The 25,948-nt window shown below is 42.3% G+C and overlaps 2 protein-coding genes across 4 annotated transcripts in view; one reads left to right on the top strand and one right to left on the bottom strand.

Moving 5' to 3' along the window:
- Positions 1-6,484, bottom strand: part of EIF2AK4 (eukaryotic translation initiation factor 2 alpha kinase 4) — a 115,048-nt gene extending 108,564 nt beyond the window's left edge. For 2 of the 3 annotated variants that reach the window (XM_019935275.3, XM_073800730.1), the window contains exon 1: positions 6,293-6,484. In XM_019935275.3, the coding sequence (XP_019790834.1) occupies positions 6,293-6,436 (144 nt within the window). In that variant the 5' untranslated portion in view covers positions 6,437-6,484. The remainder of the gene's footprint in view (positions 1-6,292) is intronic. The other variant, XM_019935274.3, reaches the window with a different exon arrangement.
- Positions 6,485-18,768: 12,284 nt separating this feature from the next.
- Positions 18,769-25,948, top strand: part of GPR176 (G protein-coupled receptor 176) — an 89,684-nt gene continuing 82,504 nt past the window's right edge. Inside the window, exon 1 of the mRNA XM_019935273.3 lies at positions 18,769-19,872. Coding sequence (XP_019790832.2) covers positions 19,701-19,872 — 172 coding nt within the window. The 5' untranslated portion in view covers positions 18,769-19,700. The remainder of the gene's footprint in view (positions 19,873-25,948) is intronic.

Here is a 25,948-nt window from a genome sequence, read left to right as displayed (position 1 = left end):
ACTTCAAATCCAATTCTGACTCCCAAATCTGTCTTTTCCATCAGCCCTCCCTTGTTAATGCCAACCCTGAGTTGCTGTGACTGAGCCTTGACTTTCCCTTGGAATGTCCAGGCAGCCAGGGCAAAAAGAGAAATGCGGCATTATCAGAAAAGAAAAAAGATAAAAATTCTTCTAAGGGTAATAAAGTACTTAGCAACATTAAATTCTAATAGAAATTTATAACATGAACCTTACATGTGGCACCATGAATCACACAATCAGCTATGTATATAAAATACGTAAGCTTGGTTTTTATTTCTTTTTTAATAGAATCCCTGATTTTTTAGCTGGATACATTTCCCAGACGCCTTTGCAGCTCAGTGTGGCTACTGGATTAATTTCTGGCCAGTAAGATGAAAGAACTATAATATGCAATTTCCAGGAAGTGAACTTTATCAAAGGAAAGGGATGAAACTTCTTCATCCCCTTCTCATTCCAGCTGGCTGGAATGCAGATGTGATGACTGGAGGTCAGACAGCCATTTTAGACCACGAAGGGCACTTTAAGGATGGTAGAACAGCAATTCAGAAAAAGCCGTAGACTCCAGACTTTTACATGTAAAAAAATAAACTTTGTTATTTTAAGTTTTCTGTCATATGTAGCTAAACCTAATCCTAACCATTACAGGCTCACTGGAAAAAAAAAATAAAGACAGTCAGGGAACAGTGCTTTCAGAGGTAAGAACAGAATATTTGCCAGGCTTCTCTCAAGTGAACTGAGAGGCTTCCCAACATGTGAAGATGCTTTTATGCAAAACATGTTTAGGATACCAAGTGTTAGCTCATATTAGGGCATTCAAGGACTCCTGGAGCTGAACAGGACTTGATTAAAAAGTTCAACAATCAAGATGTTCTAAAGATTAGGATTGGGTAAGACCTCCTTCATGCCTTTAGAAGATAAATGGTCATTAGAATTCAATGTTGATAAAATCTTTGATTTAACCTGCACAAGGAAATAATGAATTCCTGGAATATTTGTAGGTAAAAAAACTCAAAGTAAGGGGTAACCAAAATTTTTTGAGAGCACCTAATGAGAGGAAAACACAATGCAGAATGTATAGCTACAAAGTATACAAAATTCTACATGAGAAAAAAGATTTGTTTTGAAGACTGAAAATGCAAGTGACATGAAGGCAGCATAATAAGTAGTCATGGAGAGAAGGGCACGCTACAATGAGAGATGAGTTAAATTTGCTTCCCAATGAGATCATGAAGTTGGAGACTCTCCTGAAGTACCATCAAATAACCAAACAAATCTTCAAGGTATAAAAAGTGAAAGAATAACACAAACTCAGTCCTAAAACATAAGAGAGGTAATGCTCATTTGGACTAATCCCCCCTAGAATTAAAAAAATTAAAAACACTAGCTCTTCAAGAAACAAAACCCAAGGATCTTAATAAACCCCACAGGATGAGGAACACTGACCAAGTGGACCCTTTTTTTTTTTTTTTTTTTTTTGCGGTACGTGGACCTCTTACCGCCGCGGCCTCTCCCGTCGCGGAGCGCAGGCTCCGGACGCGCAGGCTCAGCGGCCATGGCTCAGGGGCCCAGCCGCTCCGCGGCATGTGGGATCTTCCCGGACCGGGGCACGAACCCGTGTCCCCTGCATCGGCAGGCGGACTCTCAACCACTGCACCACCAGGGAAGCCCGGGGACCCTCTTTTCAGCCCAGTGCACAACACCTGGAAGAGCGCCCGGCCAACACTGGCAGAAACCCCAGTTTCTCAGTCTGAATGTGGTTTTCTTGGGCACTTCCTCACACTCAGGCCCCCAAAAATAAACTGATGTAAGCATGTGTCTATTTCTGTTAGAAGTACTGGAGTGAAGGATAAGACTATAAAAAACTGAGAATTTTAACAGCCATTCCACATAGGAGCAAATCTTTTGGTTCCAAGGCATGACGGTTAATGACAGCCTGCGATTAAACTTTACTGGTTTACAAGATGAGCAGCAGAGTGAGGATGAGGTTTGGGAAATTAATTAAAAATACTAACACAAAAGGGAGAGGGATGGACTGGGAGTTTGGGGTTGGTAAATGCAAACTATTACATTTAGAATGGCTAAACAACACGGTCCTACTGTATAGCACAGGGAACTATATCCATTCTCCTGGGATAAACCATAATGGAAAAGAATATTAAAAAAAGAATGTATCTATGTGTAAAACTGAGTCAATTTGCTATACAGCAGAGACTGGCACAACACTGTAAATCAACTATGCTTCAATTAAAAAAAAATACTAACACAATTTTTCCTTTACACAGCCATGTAAATATACTTGACATTACTGAACTATACACTTTAAAATTGTTAAGCTAGTATATTTTATGCCATGTGTTTTTAACCACAGCACATAAAAGAAAAAGTTACACAATTCAAACCACTTTCAGGTGTTTGGTCTAGAATTGTTACCTAGATTCTGCTCATCACATCCCCCTTACATTTTGATGGCAAGACTTCGCTCAGCATGGCCTCTTGTTTCTTACCTGCCTCCATTATCACATGCTGTAATGTGGGGAAGAAACTAGTCTGTGTGAAAAAACAACAAATCTAGAAATAAAGTAACATGTGCAAGCTAGATAATCTGGGCAAGTCTTTGGTTTTAAGTCTGTGAAGATGCCCCTCCCCGCAAAAAAAAATGATGATAGTAAAATCTAAGAAATTAGATTTTATGTCAAATGCCTTAATCACTGACTTCCCCCCATATCTCTTTTTCTAAATAGACCCAAATACATTTGGGAATTATTTCAGTTAATAAAAAAATTTTGAGAGCTTTTTACCAGGAACTAGGCATGTACATGTGAACAAACACAGAGACTCTGTCCTTATGAAGCCAGCCTACTCTCATACAATGTAAAGGTGGCATTTCAAATTAGTGGAAAAGACTGAAAAAAATCATCTGTGTTAGTCTAACTGGCTAGTTGGGGGTGAAAGTGGGCAGCCTAGATTCATACTCAGACAGAGGTAAGAACTTTAAAAAATAAAAAGCTATTTCTATATTTATTTGATGGAAGTTTAAAAACAAAGTCATGAAAGAATTAAAAGAAAGTCTTGAAGAATTCATTCTTTTGGTAACACTGGAGCAGGGAAAAAAACAAACCACAGGGACCATGTAACAACAATAAAATGAAAAAAAAGGTCATTTTGACTATATTAAAGTTTTTAAAAATTGCATAAATTACCTAAATATCAAAATGCATAATGGTTGATTAGGGGAAAATATTTGCAATATATGACCCCAAATGCTAATTTTCTTAACATATAAATTAACATCTAAATAGCTCTGACATATGAATAAGAAAGTAGACAATAGAGTGTAAAAATAAACCAAACAACATTGAACAGTTCACAGAAAAAAATCCATGGCTTAGAGACAAAGGTGGTCCTCATAATTCACAACTAAAGAAGTAAAAATGTTTCATCTATCTACTGGCAAAGATGAAAAAGTCTGACACTACAGTGTTGGTGAAGATGTAGGAAAAGAAGCACTCATACACTACCGGTGGGCCCAGAGACAAAAGCAAGGCTTTAGGAGGTAGGTTTACAATAGCTATCGAATTATAAGTGAGCAGACCTTTGGCTGACAGAAAATTAGCCAAGATAATTAAGTTAACAATAAATTTATAACTCTAGAGGAAATTATATTTTCAACTAGTGGTGTCCAAACTTTAGTATGTAAAATAATTTTTAGCATGTACTCCCAAAATGTTATTTATAAATAACGTACATATGTTACTAAACCAAAATCTACATTATAACACATCCCCCAAAAAGAAGTTTAAAAAACTTCAGATGTTTAAAAAACCTAAAGTTTACTCAGGTTAATAATTCTGAGCTGAATTTACTGGCAACAAATTTGGCCTGAATTGACATGAGGCTATTGATAGTCTTTAACCATCCCACTGAGTGTGAATATTCACATGGTTTGCTGTGTTTGATTCTGCGTGCTGCTCCAGACACTGAGTGAGGTATTAGGTAAGTATGGAATGTGCACATGTGGCCATGAACACAAACACTTCTGAATTCTGAAATGTATCAGGCCTCAGGGTTTTGCATAAAGGATTGTGGGCTTGCATAACCTTTCCCTAAAGAGTGGCAAGTAATAAGTATTTGTTGAATGACTACATTTTTTTAAAAAACGTTTTTAAACTTTTTTTTTATTGAAGTATAGTTGATTTACAGTGTTAATTTCTGCTGCACAGCAAAGTGACTCAGTTATACACATATATACAATCTTTTATATTCTTTTCCAATATGGTTTATCCCAGGATATTGAATATAGTTCCTTGTGCTATACAGTAGGACCCTGTTGCTTATCCATTCTACATGTAATAGTTTGCATCTACTAATCCCAAACTCCAAGTCCATCCCTCCCCCACCCCACCCCCCTTGGCAACCACAAGTCTGTTCTCTATGTTGAATGACTACATTCTGATTCATCCTTATGACCACCAATTATTTGCCTAGCAAAGTGTTAAGGCTATTTGCCCATGTACCTCAGGGTACAGCTATCTGAATCCTTCTACCTGCCTATTACAGTTTTTGATTTTGTTTGCTCTACTATCTTGTTATAAAGACCACCAGCTATAAATTCTGAGATTATCAGTATCCCTACCTACAGTAGTACCTTTTTCTTTTCTGTTTTTTTGCAGTCTTAGGACCAGATAATTAAGCTGTGTAAAGTAAATAAACTGTCTCTGAATGAAGTCTTAGGAACTTTGTACTGAGCCCCCGTGTACACTTTGCAACAGGTATTTTGGCTTCATGAGCCGAATTCCTGGTGCTCAATGTTTGGGAACAGAGAAGTTACCAGATAACCAGAAAGTTACATTGTTATTTTATTACAAGCTTGTATAAGGGGAATATTTACATTTTTACTATTTTAGCTTAAAAATAACTCTTGAAATTAAGCACTAGAAAAGTAAGCTCCCTGAGGGAAGGGGGTTTGGTTTGGTTTGTGCTTGACTGTATTCCCAATACCTAGAACAATAAATAGTTAATGAAGGAAGGAAAACATTGGGTGAGAAGGAAAATGTTTTGCCCTGACAGCTCCTGAAGATCCTATTTCTTGAGAAAATCTCGGATGTGCTGATAAGGCACATGTTGTAAAATGCCAGAATTAAAGGTAGATGAAGGGGGCTTCCCTGGTGGCACAGTGGTTAAGAATCCACCTGCCAATGCAAGGGACACGGGTTCAAGCCCTGGTCCAGGAAGATCCCACATGCTGTGGAGCACCTAAGCCCCTGTGCCACAACTACTGAGCCCGCGCTCTAGAGCCCACGTGCCACAACTACGGAGCCCACGTGCTGCAACTACTGAAGCCGGTGCGCCTAGAGTCCATGTTCTGCAATAAGAGAAGCCACCGCAATGAGTAGCCCCCACTCACCACAACTAGGGAAAGCCCGCGTGCAGCAGTGAAGACCCAACACAGCCAAAAATAAATAGAATAAATAAATTTAAAGGTAGATGAAAGAAGGTACTACTTTTTAAATAATACTATAAAGAGTTTGGTAGATAATTCTTCAAGGATATGAGGGAAAGACTGTCAGTATCAGCAGCTTATAATGTGCCTTAACTTACTTCCAGACAAAAAGGAAAATAATATTTTAAGTCAAATGCCATTTTAAAAGGGTGGACTCAGCACACTCCCTCTCCATTACAGCTAAGAAGACTGTATTCCATACTCTCTAAGCGCCTTGGAGAAAGGTACAGAGGAAAGTTGCTCCACACAGCACAATACAGGGAGGATGCCTGAGGAGTACAATGGGATTACATGGTTAATAGTTTTGAACACATACGGGAAGGTAAGACTTCTGACTGAAGGCATCAGTAAGATCTGTGCAAGAGCCCCCAAAGCGTTCCCAAAGTTGCAGTGGGTCCCTATGAATGCGCTGTTGTATCAAACTCAAGGGCTGTCAGGGAGGAAAAAAGGCAGGACAGTAAGGAGGCAGGGAAGTTATGGAACGTCAGTGGGAATAAGAAACAGGGCCAGGTAAGACTGCAGCCGACGGGGGGGAAAAGCTGTAAGAGAATTCGTCCCAGTTGGGGGTTCTGGAGACCCGCGAAGCGGCTGCGTGCGCAAGGACATAAAGTGAGCGTGGGTGGAATCGCGAGGGATGAAAGGACTCCAGAATCCTAAGCTGGGGTAGGCGGTTCGTTTCCGGCAGAGCCGGGCGGGCCTGGCCGGGGTAGATCGAGCCAGGGGAGCTGGGCCGCAGCACGGCAGCCCCGACCAGACAAGCCACGTTCCTACCCGTCCGCACGCGTCCGGCCGCAGGTCCTGGAAGTCGGAGCCGTAGATGGCCTCCAGGGCCTGCAGCTCGTGGTCCTGTCGCTGTGGGTAGCTCTCCGGCGGCTCGTCCCGGCCACGCCCGTGGGCCCCGCGGCCCCCAGCCATGGTAGTGCGGTGGGCAAGGCAAGGCAAGGCGGCCTTGCGGAGGTGGGTGGGCCTTAGGCGGGCTTCGCTCTGGGGGCGGGGCCGGGGGCGGGGCTCCAAGCCGGAGGCGGGGTCAGGGATGGGGAGAGCTCCGCGCTTGGGGGAAGGATCGCAGCCAGAGCTCCACGCCGGGAGGGGGCGTGGGGGCGGGGCGTCGAGCCGGGGGCGGGGTCAGGGTGGGGGTGGGGCTCGGCGCCCAGCAGGATCCCCGCCGGAACTCCGCGCCCCTGGCCGGCTCTTGAGTGAGAAGCGGTGTCATGAACGCTATTAGCGCGTGAGCAGCTTCGGCATGGGAGCGAGGCTGGGGGAAGGTTTAGCCCACATTCTGCTGGGGGAACTGAGCGGGGGAACCTGCAGGGACGTGGGAGATCAAATCCATCAGAATGGAATGATAATGCCAAGGGGTATGCTTTTCACGAAATAAGTCTCTTTCACAGAAGTGCCTGCTGGAACTCCTTCACTCTGGCATTGGTAGGAGACGAAACTCTGAAGGGCAGACTTTGATGGGTTTTCCAGCCGCTTTGACTCCGCTTAAGCCTTCCCAGAAGACGATCAGGAGTAAAAATCGAGACCACTACTCCCCTCCCCGCCAGTTTTTTACCCTCGAACTCGTCCCCTTAACCATAGATTCAACATCCCAGTGCATGTTCTCTGTTCCTACATGTTGACCCTAGGGGTAAACAGTACCACCATGCAATTTCAACTGAAAAATATCTTTCCACTCAGGCATCTTATGTGCAACACTCCCATGAAGAGAATTATGTTGCATGCCCAGTTTACTTAATGTGAATTGAGGAGGTCTTTCTGTTATATCCTGTCTCCAATCATATTTTTTCAAGTTTATAAAATAACTTATCTACCCAGACATTGTCATTACATTTCATTTTCAGTTGGCTACTAATGCTGCATGTTGATTTAGAATAATCATATCGTATTATCTCAAGTTAAGTTTAAGTGACATTTCCTTCTGTCTGCCTTGCTTACCCCTATACTATTTGCTTAATAGTGATTATTTATACTATTTGCTAAATAATGATTATTTAAGTATCTTGCCGTCATCTATCTACTCAGTTGTGGCCAGATAACACAAAGGCACTAGTTTGACCCAAGGCCCCTTCAAACCATCTCCTCTTTCCCTCCCCTAGGGACCTGTTCTTTTTCCAGTGATGCCTGTCTAGGTAAATGGCACCCCCCCCCCGCCATTGGCCCAAGCCAACTAAGAGTAATCCTGGATTCCCTCTCTCTCATCTCTCATATCCAGATAGTTACCATTTCTTCCATTCATCCACTTCACTCCATCCCACTGCCACTAACTTGGTTCAGGTCACCATCATCTCTTCCCTGGATGACTTCAACAGCTGGGAAACTAGTCACTGCTTTCATTCTTGCCCCACTTTAAGCCATTCTTCCTATTGCAGCCAGAGTAATGTTTCTAAATTTAAAATATGATCATATCACCCCAGTTCTTAAAATCCTTCCATTTCTCCATTTTTTTAAATTAAAATACTGTAGTTATGGAAAAATTTCACACACACATTAAAAGTAGGGGAAATATTACAATACCCCCCTGTACTCATCACTTAGCTTCAACAAATTTAGAATCTTATTCAATCTTATTTCATTTCTCCCCTCTCCCCACCCCTCAACACAGACACACACACACACACACACACCTCCTTAGGAGTGAATCTTAAAGAAAATCTCAGACATCATATCATTCTTTTTATAAACACTTAAGTACATATCTCTAACAGATAAGGACATTTTATGAACATAATACTGTCCTTATACCTTAAAAATATAACAGTTGCTTAACATTATTTAATACCCAAAGTATGTTCAAAATTCTCCATCTGTCTAAAATTAGAATCTGTAGTGTATGCTGGACCTATAAAGGATATAATGAAAACAATCAGCAAAATTTGAAGGGGGTCTTGTGGATTAGACAGCATTATTATATCAGTGTTAACTTCCTGAGTTTAATGATTGTACTGTGGTCAAATAGAAAGTGTCCTTGCTATTAGGAAATTTCCACTCAAACCGTAAGGGGTAATAGGGTATTACATATACAATTAGCTCCCAAGTGATTCAGAAAATAAAGAGAGAGATGATAAGTCAAACATAGATGTCGACCATTGGGGGGAATTTAGGTGAAGGATATGTGAGAGTTCTTTGGATAATTCTTACAACTTTTATGTAAGTTTGAAGTTATTTCAAAGTCAAAATTTCACAACAAAAACCCTGGCAAACTGTTCTCCAAAGTGTTGTACTATATTATATTCCCACCAGTTTAGGAGAGTTATAGTTACTCTGCATCTTTGTCAGTAATTGTTATTGTCAATTTTTAAAATTTTAAACATTGTAATTGGTGTGTAGTAGTATCTCACTGTGCCTTAATTTACATTTCCCTAATGATTAATAATGTTAATTAGCTTTTCATGTGCTTATTTGTCATTCATATATCTTCTGTCTTTTCATATCTTTTGCTCATTTTAAAAATTGTATTTTTTTATTATATTGAGTTTTGAGAATTCTTTCTATTCTGAAGTAAGTCCTTTATCAGATATGTAATTTGCAAAAATTTTCTCCCAGTCTGTGGCTTGCCTTTTCATTCTCTTTTTTTGGTTTTGTGTTTTTTTTTTTTTTTTTACGGTACGTGGGCCTCTCAGTGTTGTGGCCTCTCCCGTTGCGGAGCACAGGCTCCGGACGTGCAGGCTCAGCGGCCATGGCTCACGGGCCTAGCTGCTCCACAGCATGTGGGCTCTTCCCGGACCGGGGCACGAACCCATGTCCCCTAGCATCAGCAGGGGGACTCTCAACCACTGCGCCACCAGGGAAGCCCTCTTAACAGTGTTTTACGAAGAGCATAGTTCTTACTTTTGAGGGAGTTCAATTTATCAGTTTTTATCTTTTATGAATAGTGTTTTGTCATCCTATCCAAGAAATTTTTGCCTAACTCCAAGTCACAAAGATTTTCCTCCATGTTTTCATCTAGAAGTTTTATAGTTTTCAGTTTTACATTTAGGCCTATCATGAGTTTTAGTTAAAAAGTTAAACACATACCTACCATATGACACAGCTATTCACTGCTAGGTATTTATTTACCCAAGAGAAATGAAAGCATATGTCCATAAACAGACTTGTAAATGAATGTTCATAAGCCCTTAATCACCAAACTGAAAACACCCCAAATGCTCATCAAAAGTGATGGACAAACTTGTTTCTTGGTAAAAACAAATTGAGATGTATCAATACAATCAATGGAACACTATTCAGCAATAAAAAGAAATATGCTATCTATATAATAATAACATGGATGAATCTCAAAATAACTATGCTGAGTGAGAGAAGCCAGACAAAAGAGTACATATTGTATGATTCCATTTATATAAAACTCTAAAAATACAAACTTAGTAATAGAAGATAAGCCATTGCCTGGTATCAGGATGACAGAGATGAGCCACAGGGAGGGATTCTGGAGGGATTCCAGTGGGACAAGAAGAAACTCCTGGGAGTGATGGATATATTCATTATCTTGATTGTGGTGATAGTTTCACAGCTGTTTGCATATATCAAAACTGATCAAACTGTAGAATATATGCAAGTTATTGTATGTCAATTATACTCTAATAATCTGTTAAAAGAAAAAGGTTGTTGTTGTTGTTTTGTTTTGTTTTACAGTGCTTTGTTTGCATTAGGATCCAAACAAGGTCCACACATTGCATTTGGTTGCTCTACATGAAATAACTCAGCAGTCTTGGATCATTAGAAAGTAAAGACTGGTACTTGCCTGGCTTCCGGCAGATAACCTCTAAACCCTTGGAGCATCCAGACTGGTAAGATTGTTTTTGTGTAACTGGGGTTCACAGACAACTGGTCAGGACACTCCAAGATTTCCTTATTCTCCAGGCCCTCCCTAAACCCTTATCAGTTCTCCAAGGAAGAGACTCTACTTCCTCATGACCTCCCTGCTCCCCAAAAGTACATCTCCTGGTCTTGCTGTTTACCCTCAACTTCCCAAAGAAAAACTTCCAGACTGTTGGTCGTTGTGCCCAAATTTTAAAACTATATTCCCTTTCATTCCTGAAGGATATTTTCACTGGATATAGAATTTGGGGTCAGTGGTTCTTTTTTTTCAGCCCTTGAAAATGTTATGCCACTTCTTTCTGGCCTTTGTGGTTTCAATTAGAGCTCTGCTATCATTCACATTGTTTTTCCCTTATAGGTAAAGTGGCATTTCTCTATGGCTACTTTTAAAGATTTTTTTCTTTGTCAGTGTCCAGAAGTTTGATTATGATGTGTCTTGGTATAGATTTCTTTGGGTTTATCATGTTTAGCGCTCACTCAGCTTCTTGAATATGTAGGCTTATGATTTTTGCCAAATATGGGAAATTTTCAGCCATTACTTCTTTGAATACTTTTTTGGCCCTGCCCTCTCTCCTGTCTCCTTGTAGGAGGTAAAAGCACTTAATTGTTCTTACAGCTCTCTGTGGCCTGGCAGGAGTAGGAGAGGCAAGGTGGCTCCTGCTGCTCAAGAAATTATGAAATAAAAATTGCTTTTTTAATTTTGCATCGATTTGTGGGTATTTGTATGCATTTACATATTTATATATCCAAATGAGTCTTGTCCTTTAAATTCTGGAATAAGTTAAGTATATATTTTTATTCCAAAGCTGTGCCATTACTTACAAGTCAGACTGTGAGTCGTAGTATTTTATAGTCATATCTCATCTTTTAGCAAAGAAGATACTGTCTTGATCACTTAATTCACCAGAACTGGTCCTAGATAACTTTTAGCTCTATCAGAAAATTCAAATTTATTCTTAAAGGACATATTTGTTACCATCAGCAAAAGAATGTTTCCTTTTATGATACAGGAAAGAATATTCCAACTTCTGAAGTTAGTTATAAAAGAGAGTCCCAAATAAGTGTTAAGATATTCTTCAACAGTTAAACAGCTTCCCAAGGTGACTCCTTTAAAGGTGATAATATTCATGGATATTTTAGTTTTGGCATACTTGCTATTAAAAAATTAGTCAGGTTGCTTTATAATCACTATGTGTAGATGTGTGTGTGCATGTGTCTATGTGTCTGTGTATATGAAATTACTGAGGCTTTCTGGGGGAAGGGGTATTCAATCTCTCACCTTCCAGATATTTTTGATGAATTTAATAGCAATCTATAGGTGCAAGGACTATTACAAATTAGGAAACTGCATTAGGAGTTATAGATTCATATCAGTAGAAAACCATTTCCCAGTCCACATATTGAGATAATTTGGAATATGCAAATTATTAGTAAATATAATTAGTAAATTATTATACTAATTACATTACTTACGATAATTAGTAAATTATTAGTATTAGCTTTTTTAAACAGATAATTTCTTTTTTTGTTGTTTTTTTTTTTGTTTTGTTTTTTGTCTTTTTGCGGTACGTGGGCCTCTCACGGTTGTGGCCTCTCCTGTTGCGGAGCATAGGCTCCGGACGCGCAGGCTCAGTGGACATGGCTCACGGGCCTAGCCGCTCCGCGGCATGTGGGATCTTCCCGGACCGGGGCACGAACCCGTGTCCCCTGCATCAGCAGGTGGACTCTCAACCACTGCGCCACCAGGGAAGCCCAACAGATAATTTCTTTGATGGTAATTTAACATACCCCAAACTAAGAACCATAAAGTAAACGTATTTAGCCCAATAGTGTAAAGGCTAAATTGTAGACTTCTAAATCTTTAACCAAAAGCCATTTTGTCCTTTGTTAATTGCAAAGTAAGTGGTTCTTCCATTTTTTGAAATACAGGACTTGTTAGGCAGTGCTTTATTTATATCTACAAAGAGAGAATTCTTTAAAATGTTGAAAGATGATGCTTTTTTTCCCTTTTGATATTTGTTGTCTTTAAGCATCAATAAACTGGAATCAATCTTATATAGTTACGTTTCATTGATTTCCTATGATGTGCCAGGTACTGTTAGAGATTTTCATTAATTTGGTATTTTATTGTCCTCTAAACAGCCTTGCAATATAGGCGTTTTTATCACTATTTGGTAGAGGAGGAAACTGAGCTTAGAGAGGTCATGTAACTGCCCAGTGTCACAAGTGGAAATAGGGGAGCAGGCATTCAAACCCACGTCAAACTGACACCAACATCATACTGCCCACCTTCCCTGTGCCCCGGATACTAGACTCTTTATCTTGAGGGAGTTGGTAGGTTTGCCTGTGTAAAGAGACAATCTGAGTATACTAAGCTTAAGTACTCCCCCAAAAAAGTTATTTAAGTGACATAAATTTATTGGAGACGAGTATGTTTTTGGACATGAAATATTCCAGTAGTTCAATTCAAAGATGCCCAGAGACTTTATTATCAGCTACCACTTTCATTTTACAAGGACCTAGGATATCCTTATTGCCACCAATATACACAGAGATTTTTTTTTAAGCCCTAACTCAATATCTTCCATTCCCAGGAAATAAAGTCTATGCTGTCTTAAATATTGCAGGCCCCAGTTTTCATGACTCTATCTGCCAGGATAGGCTGGGTTATACTGTGATAATGAGCAGCTCCAAAAATCTTGGTGGTTTAGTATAATAAAGGTTTATTCCTTGCTTATATAAAATTTGTTGTTATGTCTGGGTGGTCTCTAGGGCATCCACAAACCCCCCCCCCCCACAATATGGTAGCTCAGAAACACAGGCTGCTTCAATATTTCAGCTCTTCAACACAAGTCCCCTTCCACAATCACAATGGCAGGGCAGCAGAGAGATTTGAAAATCACAACAAGCTTTTCACTGCCACAGCTCAGAAATGACTCGTCACTTCTGATCACATATCATTAGTCATTATAGTCACATAGCCCTGCCCATTTGCAAGGACAGCCAAGAAAAATAGTCTTCTGTGTGCCCGGAAAAAGAGGAGAATGAGATACCATTGAACACTAGTAATGTTTACATAATAACCTGCATTGTCTGTGTCTTTTGTATAGGTATAGAATTAGCCATTTGGAAATAGAACTACTTATTCCAGATGGGTAGCCTGGGGCCATAAGGATCCCTCTTTCCTCAGCACACTGCTGCTTGGGCTTACCGACTCAAAACACTTCCAGCTTTTCTCTTCTCTCCATCTTTAGTGAGAGGCCATGCAGGGACATGTGAGAGTGTAGTGTTGGGGACAGGAGGCAGGAGGAAGAGACCTTCAATGATGAAAAGGAAGAAGGAAGGGGAAATAAACCCATAGGCTCCTCCTTACTTCCCCCCACCTTCCCCTTGGGCTTTGCAATTATCCCAAGTCCTATTCCATCTCTTCTGTCCCCTACTCAGCTCCCTTCCTGCTCTTCAATGAATGCCCAAGAAAGTTGGAATCCAGGAATTCTTTGGAACATAAATGGATCCTATTTCATTCTATAGGTTTGGAAAGATGTTATTAGCACCTACCTACACATAAATTTTGCCTATCACCACACCATGGGAGTGTAAGAGAAAAAACAGAGAAGGAAATAGGCTTTTTTTTTCAATTTTTTAAATTTTTGTTTATTTATTTATTAGTTTTGGCTGTGTTGGGTCTTCGTTGCTGTGCGCGGGCTTTCTCTAGTTGCCACGAGCAGGGGCTACTCTTTGTTGCGGTGCACGGGCTTCTCACTGAGGTGGCTTCTCTTGTTGCAGAGCACGGGCTCTAGAGTGCGCAGGCTTCAGTAGACGTGGTGCGTGGGCTCAGTAGTTGTGGCTCGCGGGCTCTAGAGCACAGGCTCAGTAGTTGTGGCGCACGGGCTTAGTTGCTCCGCGGCATGTGGGATCTTCCCGGACCAGGGCTTGAACCCGTGTCCCCTGCATTGGCAGGCGGATTCTTAACCACTGTGCCACTAGGGAAGCCCAGAAATAAGCTTTTAAAAGTTACCACAGAGATTTATCATCATGCAGTTTTGGAGGCTAAGTCCCAAGATCGGCAGTTGGCAAGCTGGAGACCCAGGATTGTAGATGGTGTTGTTCTAGTCCCGTCTAAAGGCCTGAGAACCAAGAGAGCTGATGGTGTCCTTCCAGTCTGAAGGCCACCAGGCTTAACACTCAAAAGAGCCAATGTTTCAAGTTTGAAGGCAAGGAAAAGCTTATATACCAGCTCGAAGGTTGTCAGGCAGAGGAAATCCTCTCTTACTCAGCTTTTATGTTCTAGCCAGATCTTCAACTGATTAGATGAGGCTCACCCACAATAAGGAAGGCAATCCTTTTACTCAGTCTACAGATTCAAATGTTAATCTCATCCAGAAATATCCTCATAGACACACCCAGAATAATGTTTGGCCAAATATCTGGGCAACCGTGGCCCTATCAAGTTGACACATTAAATTAACCATCATACCTATTTTCCCATGGTTATAGGAGGTAAAATCCCTAAGCAAATCCCAGGAGGTATATGATTAAGGAACAGGTGATTGGAGAAAGCTTCGAGAATCTGTTCTATTCCACATTTCTGTATTCCTGCCTTCCCAGCACAGGGCATTAACATTAGTTAAATGAGTGGACTGCTGGCACAAGGAGAAGAGTAATTCTTTTAAACACTGTGAAGAAAGTAGACCTTTGGAGAGCTAGGTAGACCTACAGACTGAGTAGGACCTCCCTGGGAGTCCTTAATCCCCAGAGCCTTTCCTTCTTTTTGCCCCACTCTGCCTGGGAACCCTATCATCCTGTTTATTATTTCTATAGGGAAATGAATCCTGAGCACTACACACTAACTTTAAAACTCTGGGAACGCAAAGTGTTTTTAAGCTGGGAGAATGCCTTCTTATACTATTCATTATGGGAGAAAAATGTAAGGAAAAATTACTAAGCACTATCTAAGAGCCAGAGGTTGCCCATTTTTTTTATTCCATTTTCTATTATTTGCTTTTAGTGTAGCTCCAGAAAGTTTTGGATAAAAATTAGCTAGCACATAAATATGTGGGCTGGTGGTCCTAATCACCTGCCTTCAGCTATGGCTGTGTACCAGTTTGCTGCCAGGTGTTAATATTGGCTAGCTCATATCCCTGTAATACCTGTACACGGTCAGTAACTGAAGAGGACTGTAATTAATTTATGTGGTTTTTGACCTCTTCTGGTTTCATTCCAAAAAAAAATATCTAAAAACGAGACCTTTGGAAGGATTTTTTTGATAAAAGGAAAACAGATGTTATGGCAGATTTTATTTTCCGTAAATGACTGCAACAATCTCATTCCACCTGCTGTTCTTACAATATGATGGACACTACCTCCACTGAGAGGTGTAGTCTCTGTCCTTTCCCCTTATATGTGGCAGCTTTTGACTGCTTCAACAAATAGAGTACAGTGGAAGTGATGTTCTGTGACTTCTGAGATGAGTCATAAAAGTCGGCCACCTTCCTGCCTTGTCCTCTTGGGACTCTTATCTTGAAATGCTCACTTTTGGAACATAGCTGCCACGCTGTAAGAAAGCCACAGGAAGAGGCCACATATAAGCATTCCAGCTGACAGGCCCAGCTGAGGTCCCAACAACAGCCAGCATCAGCTGCCAGACATGTTAGTTAACAAGCCTTCAGATTCCACACCCTGGCTGTGACTTTGAGCTGGCCCAGTTGATATCATGTGGAGCAGAGATAAGCAGTCCCAATGGGTCTTGCCAGAATTGCATATTTGTGAACAGAATAAGTGATTGCTGTTGTAATTTAGGCCACTAAGTTTGTGATGAGCAGACAGGTATAAATAACACTACTATAGACATTTGACATATATTTAAATCATGTCCAATCGCTTACATCAATCTTACTTTTTTATTAGAATATAGTTGCTTTACAATATTGTGTTAGTTTATACTGTACAGCCAAGTGAATCAGCTATACGTATACATATAGCCCCTCAATTTTGGATTTCCTTCTCATTTTGGTTACTACAGAGCACTGAGTAGAGTTCTGTGTGCTATACAGTAGGTTCTCATTAGTTATCTACTTTATACTTAGTACCAATAGTGTATTTATGTCAATTCCAATCTCCCAATTCATCCCACCGCCCCCCCTTTCCCCCTTCTTACATCAATATTAAATTATCTCGTAATCAGTGAAAATTTCATATAGCCCATGGCCATAAGAAGTATACCACTCTGATCTCATCCTTGGTCCTATATTGTCACAAGGCAATCCTTCCTCAAGTCTGAGGATCATGGTGACCCCTCAGTTTATCAGGTTCTTTTTTTTTTTTTGGCTGCGATTGGGTCTTCATAGCTGCGTGTGGGCCCTCTCCAGTTGCAGGGAGCTGGGGCTGCTTCTCGCTGTGGTGCGTGGGCTCCAGGTGCACAGGTTCAATAGTTGTGGCTCTCAGGCTCACTAGTTGTGGCTCACGGGCTGCAGAGCGCAGGCTCAGTAGTTCAGGGGCACAGGCTTAGCTGCTCTGTGGCATGTGGTATCTTCCAGGACCAGGGTCTGAACCCGTGTCCCCTGCATTGGCAGGCAGATTCTTAACCACTGCGCCACCAGAGAAGCCCCTGTCAGGTTATTTCTTGACTCAACTAACCCCAAACCCTAACATCAGTTTAGGGGCTGGAGAGAATTTACTGGTATCGTCTCGGAATACAAAATGAGAGGTTTCTTGCTTTATTAAACACTCTTTACATCTGAAAAATTGAAAAATGTTTTCTACACATTTATCCCAATCCTTTTTAGTAGTATTGAATAGGGATGGCAGGTGACGGTGGGTAAAGGGGTATTTTTACAACTGTCACTACACAACTCATTTACACATCTTCCCTAACCTTTCCTAAGGAGTGTGCTGGATATTGCTGAATTATTATAAATTACGTTTTGTAGTGACTACAGTGTAAGGTGTTTCATCTTGAAAAATATGTTTGGACTCCCAGAACAAATTTTAACTGCTGGAAATGACTTTTTTTTTTTTTTTTTTGCGGTACGCGGGCCTCTCACCGTTGCGGCCTCTCCCGTGTGGTGGAGCACAGGCTCCGGACGCGCAGGCTCAGAGGCCATGGCTCACGGGCCCAGCCGCTCCGCGGCATGTGGGATCATCCCGGACGAGGGCACGAACTCACGTCCCCTGCATTGTTAGGCAGACTCTCAACCACTGCGCCACCAGGGAAGCCCGACTTATTTTTTTTTTGAAAATACAGTTTATCATTAATTTTCCTTCCATTTCTCTCTCTTTTTTTTTTTTTGCGGTGCGCAGGCCTCTCACTGTTGTGACCTCTCCCGTTGCGGAGCACAGGCTCCGGACGCGCAGGCTCAGTGGCCATGGCTCACGGGCCCAGCCTCTCTGCGGCATGTGGGATCTTCCCAGACCGGGACACGAACCCATGTACCCTGCATCGGTAGGCGGACTCTCAACAACTGCGCCACCAGGGAAGCCCTCTTTTTCTTTTTCTTTTTGTCTCCAAAATGTTCAAAATACCTGCTTACATAGAGAATTATGTGCAGGTATTTTGAGAATCCAAAGATGTACAAGACATGGACCTTCGCCCTTTCAAGAAGAATAAGTAATAAGGCTTAATAGGGAAAGTGAAGTAGCCTTATGGTAGCACAATCAGCCTTGAGATAACCAAGAAATAACTCTGTAATTTTAATCAATTCGTAAGAGTTATTGCGGTGGGACCTAGTCCTACCAGTCCATTTGTCAAAGCCCTCTACCGTGTCCTTCACTCATTAAAAAGAAACAGTTCTCATAAGGTCAAACCAGGCAAAATTTTAGTTGTCTTTTCTTCTAATTTCTCCTGTTCTCTTTTCCCCTGATCCTCTCTCTGGATGCCATCCATACCTGTTCCTTTTCCCATTCGGCTTCTCTTTACCATTTTTTCTTGTTTACTCGCTCATCCCGGCCTCCCAACCATTTGCATCAGCCCGCAGGAAGTTGCTCCCTCCCCAACTCTTCATTCCCAGAATCCATCCAACCGGGTTGTATTGTGTACATTTTAGAAATGAGACTCAATGAAAAGGCCCAGGAAACCGGGCACTGTATTTCTAAATCCCATCTTTCTTAAATGCTTCAGCTACACCCAAGGTCCAATGGAGGAGACTGGGCTCCTTGCCCAGGTGCCAACGATGTGGAATTATCAGCCTCAGGTAGCCCCAGCTGACGAGATAAGGAGCAGTAATAACAGCAGTAAACGAGGCGAAGCCCCGTAGGAGCCGCGAGCTTCTGCACCGCAGCCAGACGTGGATCCTCCGTCCCTCCCACGCTCTCCGCCCTGGTTATCACGATCGTGGTGGGAGGGGAGCAAGATGGCGCCGTCCCTCCCCGCCCACAGCAGCTGGCGTAGGGGCGGGGCCACGCGTGTCACGTGATCGCCCCGCGGGCCGCGCGCCCTCAGCCGCCTCAAGCGCGCGCAGGCTGTTTGGTGATATCGCAGATAGTGCCTCTTCCCTTCTAGGGGTGTCTTCTTGTGTCCCCGCAAAGTCTGGAGGCTCTCTCCCTGCAGCCGAGGGCCGGAGCGGGGCCAGGAAAGGAGGCACTGGGCCGTGCAGAGGCAAAGCGTCTGCGGAACGAGGTCCCTGCATCCCGCGCCGAGGCAGGAGGTCGGAACCCCCAGCGAGGGGCTGGGCCGGAGAAGCCCTCGCGGGCGTCTTGGGGGACTATCGGGCGCTGACGGCGAGGCTATTGGGGAGGTTCGGGGCATTGCACCCTGGCCATGGGCGGCGTGGGGACCAGCAGGTCCCTTCGGGGCTCCGAGCATTTGACTTGGGCATTTTCCGGGTTTCCCATCGCCACGTAGCCTCGAAGCCAGCAGGACTGAAAAAAAGGCTGCAGTCCAATGTTCACTTCCCTCTGAGGAGCGGGGCTGAGCCCGTCCGCCGGAGGGGACTCGAGAGGGCTGCCCCGGGGGTGGCCAGAAGCAGAGGTTGAAGAGGGCGGCGGGAGCGGAGAGCGCCCTCCTTGACCATCAAATGCCTCTCGTGTTTCTCTGTCTGCTAAGTGGGCTTGGACGCGCTGACCACGCGGGAGGAGGGACGGACGACGCTCGGCGGGCTGTGACCGTGCCGCCTTCATGTGGCTGCTGACGGGGACCCCGGAGGGAACGGGCATGGGGCGAAGCCTCGCCCTCTCCGCTCCCCGCCTCCCGGGCGCCGGGGCTGGCGATGTGGAGACGTGAGGGGACCCGCGGCTGCTCCGGGTTCTCCAGATATCCACCAGGCGCCCGCGTGTTCCTCCGCGCTCGAGGCAGGAGAGTGGCGCGGAGGTCCGAGGCGGGCGCACGGGCGGGCTAAGACGGAGCTGGAGCTCCAGCCTCGCCATGGGGCATAACGGCAGCTGGATTTCCCGAAACGCCAGCGAGCCGCGCAACGCGTCGGGCGCTGGGGCTGAGGGCGCCAACCGCAGCGCGCTCGGGGAGTTCGGCGAGGCGCAGCTGTACCGTCAGTTCACCACCACCGTGCAGGTCGTCATCTTCATAGGCTCGCTGCTCGGTAAGCCGCCCGCGGGGGCGCCTCCCGGGTGGGCTTCCCCGAGGGCGCAGGCTCGGAGAGCCGGGATCGGGGGTCGCCAGAGCCGCCGTGGGTTTCGGGGTGCGTGGCAAAAGTGCAGATAGTTGAAGGAGGTTTAAGAACGTCAGGGTATCTGCAGGGAAGTTAAGCAGGGAGGGTCGACTCCAGCCCCCAAGCTGGAAGCAGAATTCCGGTAGGGCTTGGTCCCGGCTGGAGGGTGGGTTGCCTGGTCCTGGGCCCCAGGCGGCCCTTGCGGAACGCTTAGGGATGGGCACGGGGTTGTGCCTATCACATGCCTTACCTCCCGGGTGCCAGGACGGAGCTCTGGCCCGACCTCTTGTTTACAAATAGCGAGCAGTGAAGCTTCTGTTTTGTTGCTGGTGACTGATGTGTTTTGCGCTCCATCTATTCCCTGTATATAATTTTTTTTTTTTTTTTGCGAGCCTTATTTTGCGCGTTTTTTAAATGGCTGGCTTCTTTGGAACAGCAACCTGCTGGTAAACAAACCTGTGGAGTTAAACTCTATGTTGCCTTAGATATTTTTAAACCCGTAAACAAAACAAATCCCAATCTACTTCTTTCCCTATTTTTTGTTTATTCTGAAGTACAGCATAAAGACAGGATAAAAAACACAAAATGCCATACACAACAAATTTAGGAATACTTGTTAGGGAAAGAAAAGATCAACGAACTGAAATGAGTGGTTAGTAAAAATGTCCACTAGTGTGAGAATTACTTGTACTTCTGGTAGCTACTCTTTATATGATAAATGATACAATGAATATAAATTCTTGTTGACATTTGTTGAACATGTTGCATATTACTTGTAAATATGTGGCTTCCTTTAAAATATGAATTCTCTGATGTGCCGTTTATAAGGATGTAAAAAGATTGTTCGTAATTATGTGCGATATTATGGCCAAGAGCAGTCCTAAAGTTTCATAGTAGGAATAGATTACTTTTTTGTAGACACCTGTGAATTATAATGGAAACGAAGATACCCGACATCAAAAAGACTATAAAACATCAACTATACTTCAATTTTAAGAAAGAGAAAAAGAAAGAATAAATAACACAATGTAATACAAAAAAGACTATGGAAGAATTGTGTTTAGAATTTTACTTTCGCAGCTTCTCTAATTGTCATCATCCTGTCCCACTCTAGCATAATATTTATCTTCCATTTTTTGTCATGAGGGCATTTTCAGGAGTTGACATCAGTGGGGCTATGTGTAGAGTTGTGTGTGTATGTTACAATGTGTTTTTATGAGTGGAATGTAAATGCACATAAACAAAGCGAAAGCTTGTGTCCCAGATATTTTCAGTATTCATTTAACAAGCAAACACTGAACGCCTACTGGGTACCAGGCACAGTGCACCGTAGTTTTTTTTTTTTTTTGCGGTATGCGGGCCTCTCACTGTTGTGGCCTCTCCCGCTGCGGAGCACAGGCTCCGGACGCACAGGCCCAGCAGCCATGGCCCACGGGCCCAGCCGCCCCACGGCATGCGGGATCCTCCCGGACCGGGGCACGAACCCATGACCCCTGCATCTGCAGGCGGACTCTCAACCACTGTGCCACCAGGGTAGCCCTGCACGGTAGATTTTTGAGAGTTAAATTCTAGTATTGTCCCATTTACTTAAAGAGTAGGTTATTGGGGAGGCAGTAGAAGTGGCTGTATTTTTATGGCTGCATTTGTTCTGCATATATATAGAGAGAGAGACAGAGAGAGAGAGAGAGTTTGGTTGTTTTGTTTTGTTTCTCCCATTGGTAACTTTAACCCTGAAGAACGATGGTGCCAGGAGAAATTTTCTCATAGTTTGACTAAAAATTTGAATACTATTGAAATAGAACAGCATGTGTATACAGGGCGGAGTAAATAGTGCACATTTAACAAATGTTCTGCTTCCCATGTACTTTCTTTTGTGGTAGGCGGGCCTCCCACTGCTGTGGCCTCTCCCGTTGCGGAGCAGAGGCTCCGCTCCGGACGCGCAGGCTCAGCGGCCATGGCTCACGGGCCTAGCTGCTCCGCGGCATGTGGGATCCTCCCGGTCCGGGGCACGAATCCGCATCCCGTGCATCGGCAGGTGGACTCTCAACCACTGCGACACCAGGGTAGCCCCCCATGTACTTTCAATTCTGGTAACTTGCATTGGATACAGGAATTCCTAGGTAAATCTGCCCTTAATTCAACTCTTTTTCCACACAGCACTTTAATTGACATGCAAAAACTGCTTCTGTGGATGTCTTCAAAGAGGAGACTGATTTTTGCCCTTGATCTTTGGTTATGCTTGACTTGGCCTAGCGAGGATTCCCCCTTACCCATGACTTAGGCCCTCCTAAGAGACTTTCATTTGCTCCTTTTTATTTTCAGAAAAAGTATAAATATGGTTAAATTTCTAGAAATCAAAAGTCAGAGAACTTGTGCAAAATTGAAAGGCATGTCTGGTTTTCTTAAAAGCTTAACTACGTAACATTGCACTGTGCACTTGTTTCTGGTATTCTTGATTCATTGTTCTCTGAGGATTTGACCCATACAGACATATCTATGTCATCAAATCCTGGTAATGCCAGTTGAGGCTCAGAGCTTAAGTTCCAAAGCCATGTGCAGTCAGTTGCAAGGCAAATAAACTTGGGAAGCCTAGTTTCATGAAGCCCAAAAATAGAGAAAAATTATCCCAGAAGAATCTAGAAGGCTGAAAAGTAAATGGAGGGTGGAATAGTGTCTAGAATAGCATATGACACTGGTTTAATCTACTTGTTTCCTCTGTGCCCAAACATGGACAAATGAGTTTTTTCCCTTTACATAAATTCAAACATACTTCCCATATTCTCTACATAGAGTTTTTCATTGGGATTTCCAGAGGCCTACTATTATGTGAAAATAATTTCTTTGTACTGTTGACATCTTACAGCTCTTTTTGAAAAGTGTTTTAGTGCCCTGTATGAGGGAAAATCCCCAACAACTTTTAATAACTATAATATATCCAACCATAGGGGACGTTATTTGCTGCGTTGAAAATGAACTCAAGAATTATATATAATATTGTTCAAATAATGCCTTTTGAAGGTTTGTGTGAGCTAGTGTCTCAGCCTTCTTTATGCAACATCTTGGAATATCTTCAGATATACCATAGATTTTGAAAGAGAGTCAAATAATTTAGATTGCCCTTTGATAAATATATGGCGCACACCACTTTTAGTAGTGACCAGTGTGAAATCAAGGACTCAGAAAGAATTGGAACCATCATTTCCAATAAATGTTTTGCATTTTACTCCTCAGAGTTGATGTTTCTCTTTCTTTTTCCCCACTGTCTTTGGATTCACAATCCAAGTGCCTGGAAAGCTGGACCCCTCTCTGGTGCTTTGACTTGAAAAAGGTCAGTGGTTGTGACCTAGTCTGTTACCTCTAAGCTCCTTCTGGACAAATTGCCTGTTATCTGTTGTTATCATCATTGGAGGCATTTAGGAGATTTTTATAAATGCATTTGTTCTTATTTAAAGAAAATCAGCACTGTAGACAACAGCCAAGAAGTATGTCTCCTACCCTGAAATTTATTTTAAAATAGAGATATCAGCCTGCCTTCCTCTTGCCAAACCACTGTATGTATGGTCTCTGTGTTTAACCTGTGTCCCCTTTCCTTAGCAATAGTCTGTAGTGAACCTTTGGGAAGTTGATGACCCCAAGTAAAGGTCCAAGTTGTCTGTTGTCTGATTCCTTGAGGTGGTTATTGAAGTAATCATTTCAAAGGAAAGCGGGGGGGCGGTTACTTGTTGAATTGATTTCACAGGTGATATGGAGAAACACCATTTTTGCTCATGGTAGTCTATAATATTTCAACTAAGTTATATTGGGCACCAGCAGTGTTCATGGTACTCGTTTGACAGAGAAATATACTTGTGCTTTTGATACTAGTTGAAATTAACCAGATAACAGCTGGATAATTCTTGGAGTTCCTTAGTTAAATGTTTGATAGAAACAATGTTACTACCAGTTTGTGCTCATAATGCATAATTACTAGGATGTTTTTCATAATTATATAAATAATATGTTAGCTATAATTATAGCCAATAGTAATGTAATGTCAACAGTCTATATATATATATATATAAAAAACAATATATGATAACAAATATATTGGCCATAATTATAGCCAATGATAATGTAACTATCAACAGCCTTATTATACCTGCTTTTTCTGTTTCTGGTGTGCCTAGAAATGTAGTAGACTACATCAAGAATAAGGTGTCCTGAATTGACCTAAGCAGTTTGAAATGGTGAGGTCAATAGTTATCAGCCTGAGTAGATGAACTCCTAATATACTGACTCAAACTGCCTTATGTTGCCATTGATTTCCATATGCTGTATGCATTCTGCCACCCCACTGTTTTGTAATGTAATACGTTAAGCACAGGAAAGCAGTCTGGCCTCCATGTGAATGAAATACTTTTGGTAACCCTTTGCTTCTCCTTTCTTCAGTGGACAGCTTTCTTCAGTGGACAGCTTCTACTTTCCAATTCTTCTGGAAATTAAATTCTATGAAAACTTAAAAAACTTTATCAAGATTAAAATTCATATATTACACATTTCAGCCAATTATAGTATACAGGTCAATGGTTTTTAATATATTCACAGAATTATGTAACCATCACCACTATGGAATCCCAGGAAATTTTTATCACCCCCTCCAAAGAAATCACATTCGCATTAGTAGTTGCTTCTCATTTTCCCAAAGTACCCTGAGCCCCAGCCAACCACTAATCTACTTTCTGTCTCAGTGGATTTGCCTCTACTGGACATTTCTTATGTATGGAGTCATAAAATCAGTGGTTCTTTGTAATTGGCTTCTTTCACTTAGCATAATGTTTTCAAGGTTCATTCATGTTGTAGCAGATACTTCATTCCTTTTCTGAGGCTGAATAATATTCCATTGTATGGATATACCACCTTTTCTTTATCCATTCACCAATTGATGGACATTTGGGTTGTTTCCAGTTTTTGGCTGTTATTAATAATGCTGCTCTGAACATTTGTGTAGTTTTTGTGTGGACATAATATTTTCAGTTCTCTTGGGTATTTAGCAAGAGTGAAACTTCTGGGTCATATGGTAACTGTAAGTTTATCCTTTTTTAGGAACTGCCAGACTGCTTTCCAAAGTGGCTGTGTCATTTTCTATTGCTACCAACACTGTATCAGGGTTCTAATTTCTCCACATCCTTGCCAACGTTTGTTATTATTTGTCTTTTTGGTTATAGCCATCTTAGTGGGTGTTAAGTGGTGTCTCATTGTGGTTTTGATTTGCATTTTCCTAGTGACTAATGATGTTGAGCATCTTTTCATGCTCTTATTGGCCATTTGCATATCTTCTTTGGAAAAATGTTTGTTTAGATCTTTGGCCCATTTTTAACTTGGGTTGTCTTCCTGTCAGTGAGTTGTAAGAGTTCCTTCTACAGCTGACCCTTCAGCAATGCGGGGGATAGGGCCATCGACCTTTGGGCAGTCAAAAATCCAAGCATAACTTTAGTCAGCCCTCTGTATTCATGGTTCCAGCATCCGTAGAATTAACCAACCATGGATCATGTAGTACTGTAGTACATATTTAGTGTAAAAAAAATCTGCATATAAGTGGGCCCACGTAGTTCACACCTGTGTTGTTCAAGGGTCAGCTGTGTATTCTGGGTACTAGACCCTTATTGATACATGATTTGCAAGTATTTTCTCCCATTTTGTGGGTTGTCTTTTCATTTTCTCACTGGTGTCCTTTGAGGCACAAAAGTTTTAAATTCTGATGAAGTCCAATTTATCTAAAATTTTTTGCTGTTGCTTGTGCTTTTGGTTTCATTTCTAAGACACCATTGCCTAATCAAAAGTCATGAATATTTACTCTTATGCTTTCTTCTAAGTGATTTACAGTTTTAGCTCTTACATTTAGGTCTTTGGTCCATGTACATTAATTTTTGTACATACTGTGAACTAGGTGTCCCAGCACCATTTGTTGAAAGACGCTTCTTTTCCCATCGAATTGTCTTGGCACTCTTGTTGATCCTGTGAAAACTTT

The sequence above is a fragment of the Tursiops truncatus genome, chromosome 2, assembly GCF_011762595.2.
Source record: "Tursiops truncatus isolate mTurTru1 chromosome 2, mTurTru1.mat.Y, whole genome shotgun sequence".
NCBI lineage: Eukaryota > Metazoa > Chordata > Mammalia > Artiodactyla > Delphinidae > Tursiops > Tursiops truncatus.
This window is presented reverse-complemented; position numbering and strand designations above follow the sequence as displayed.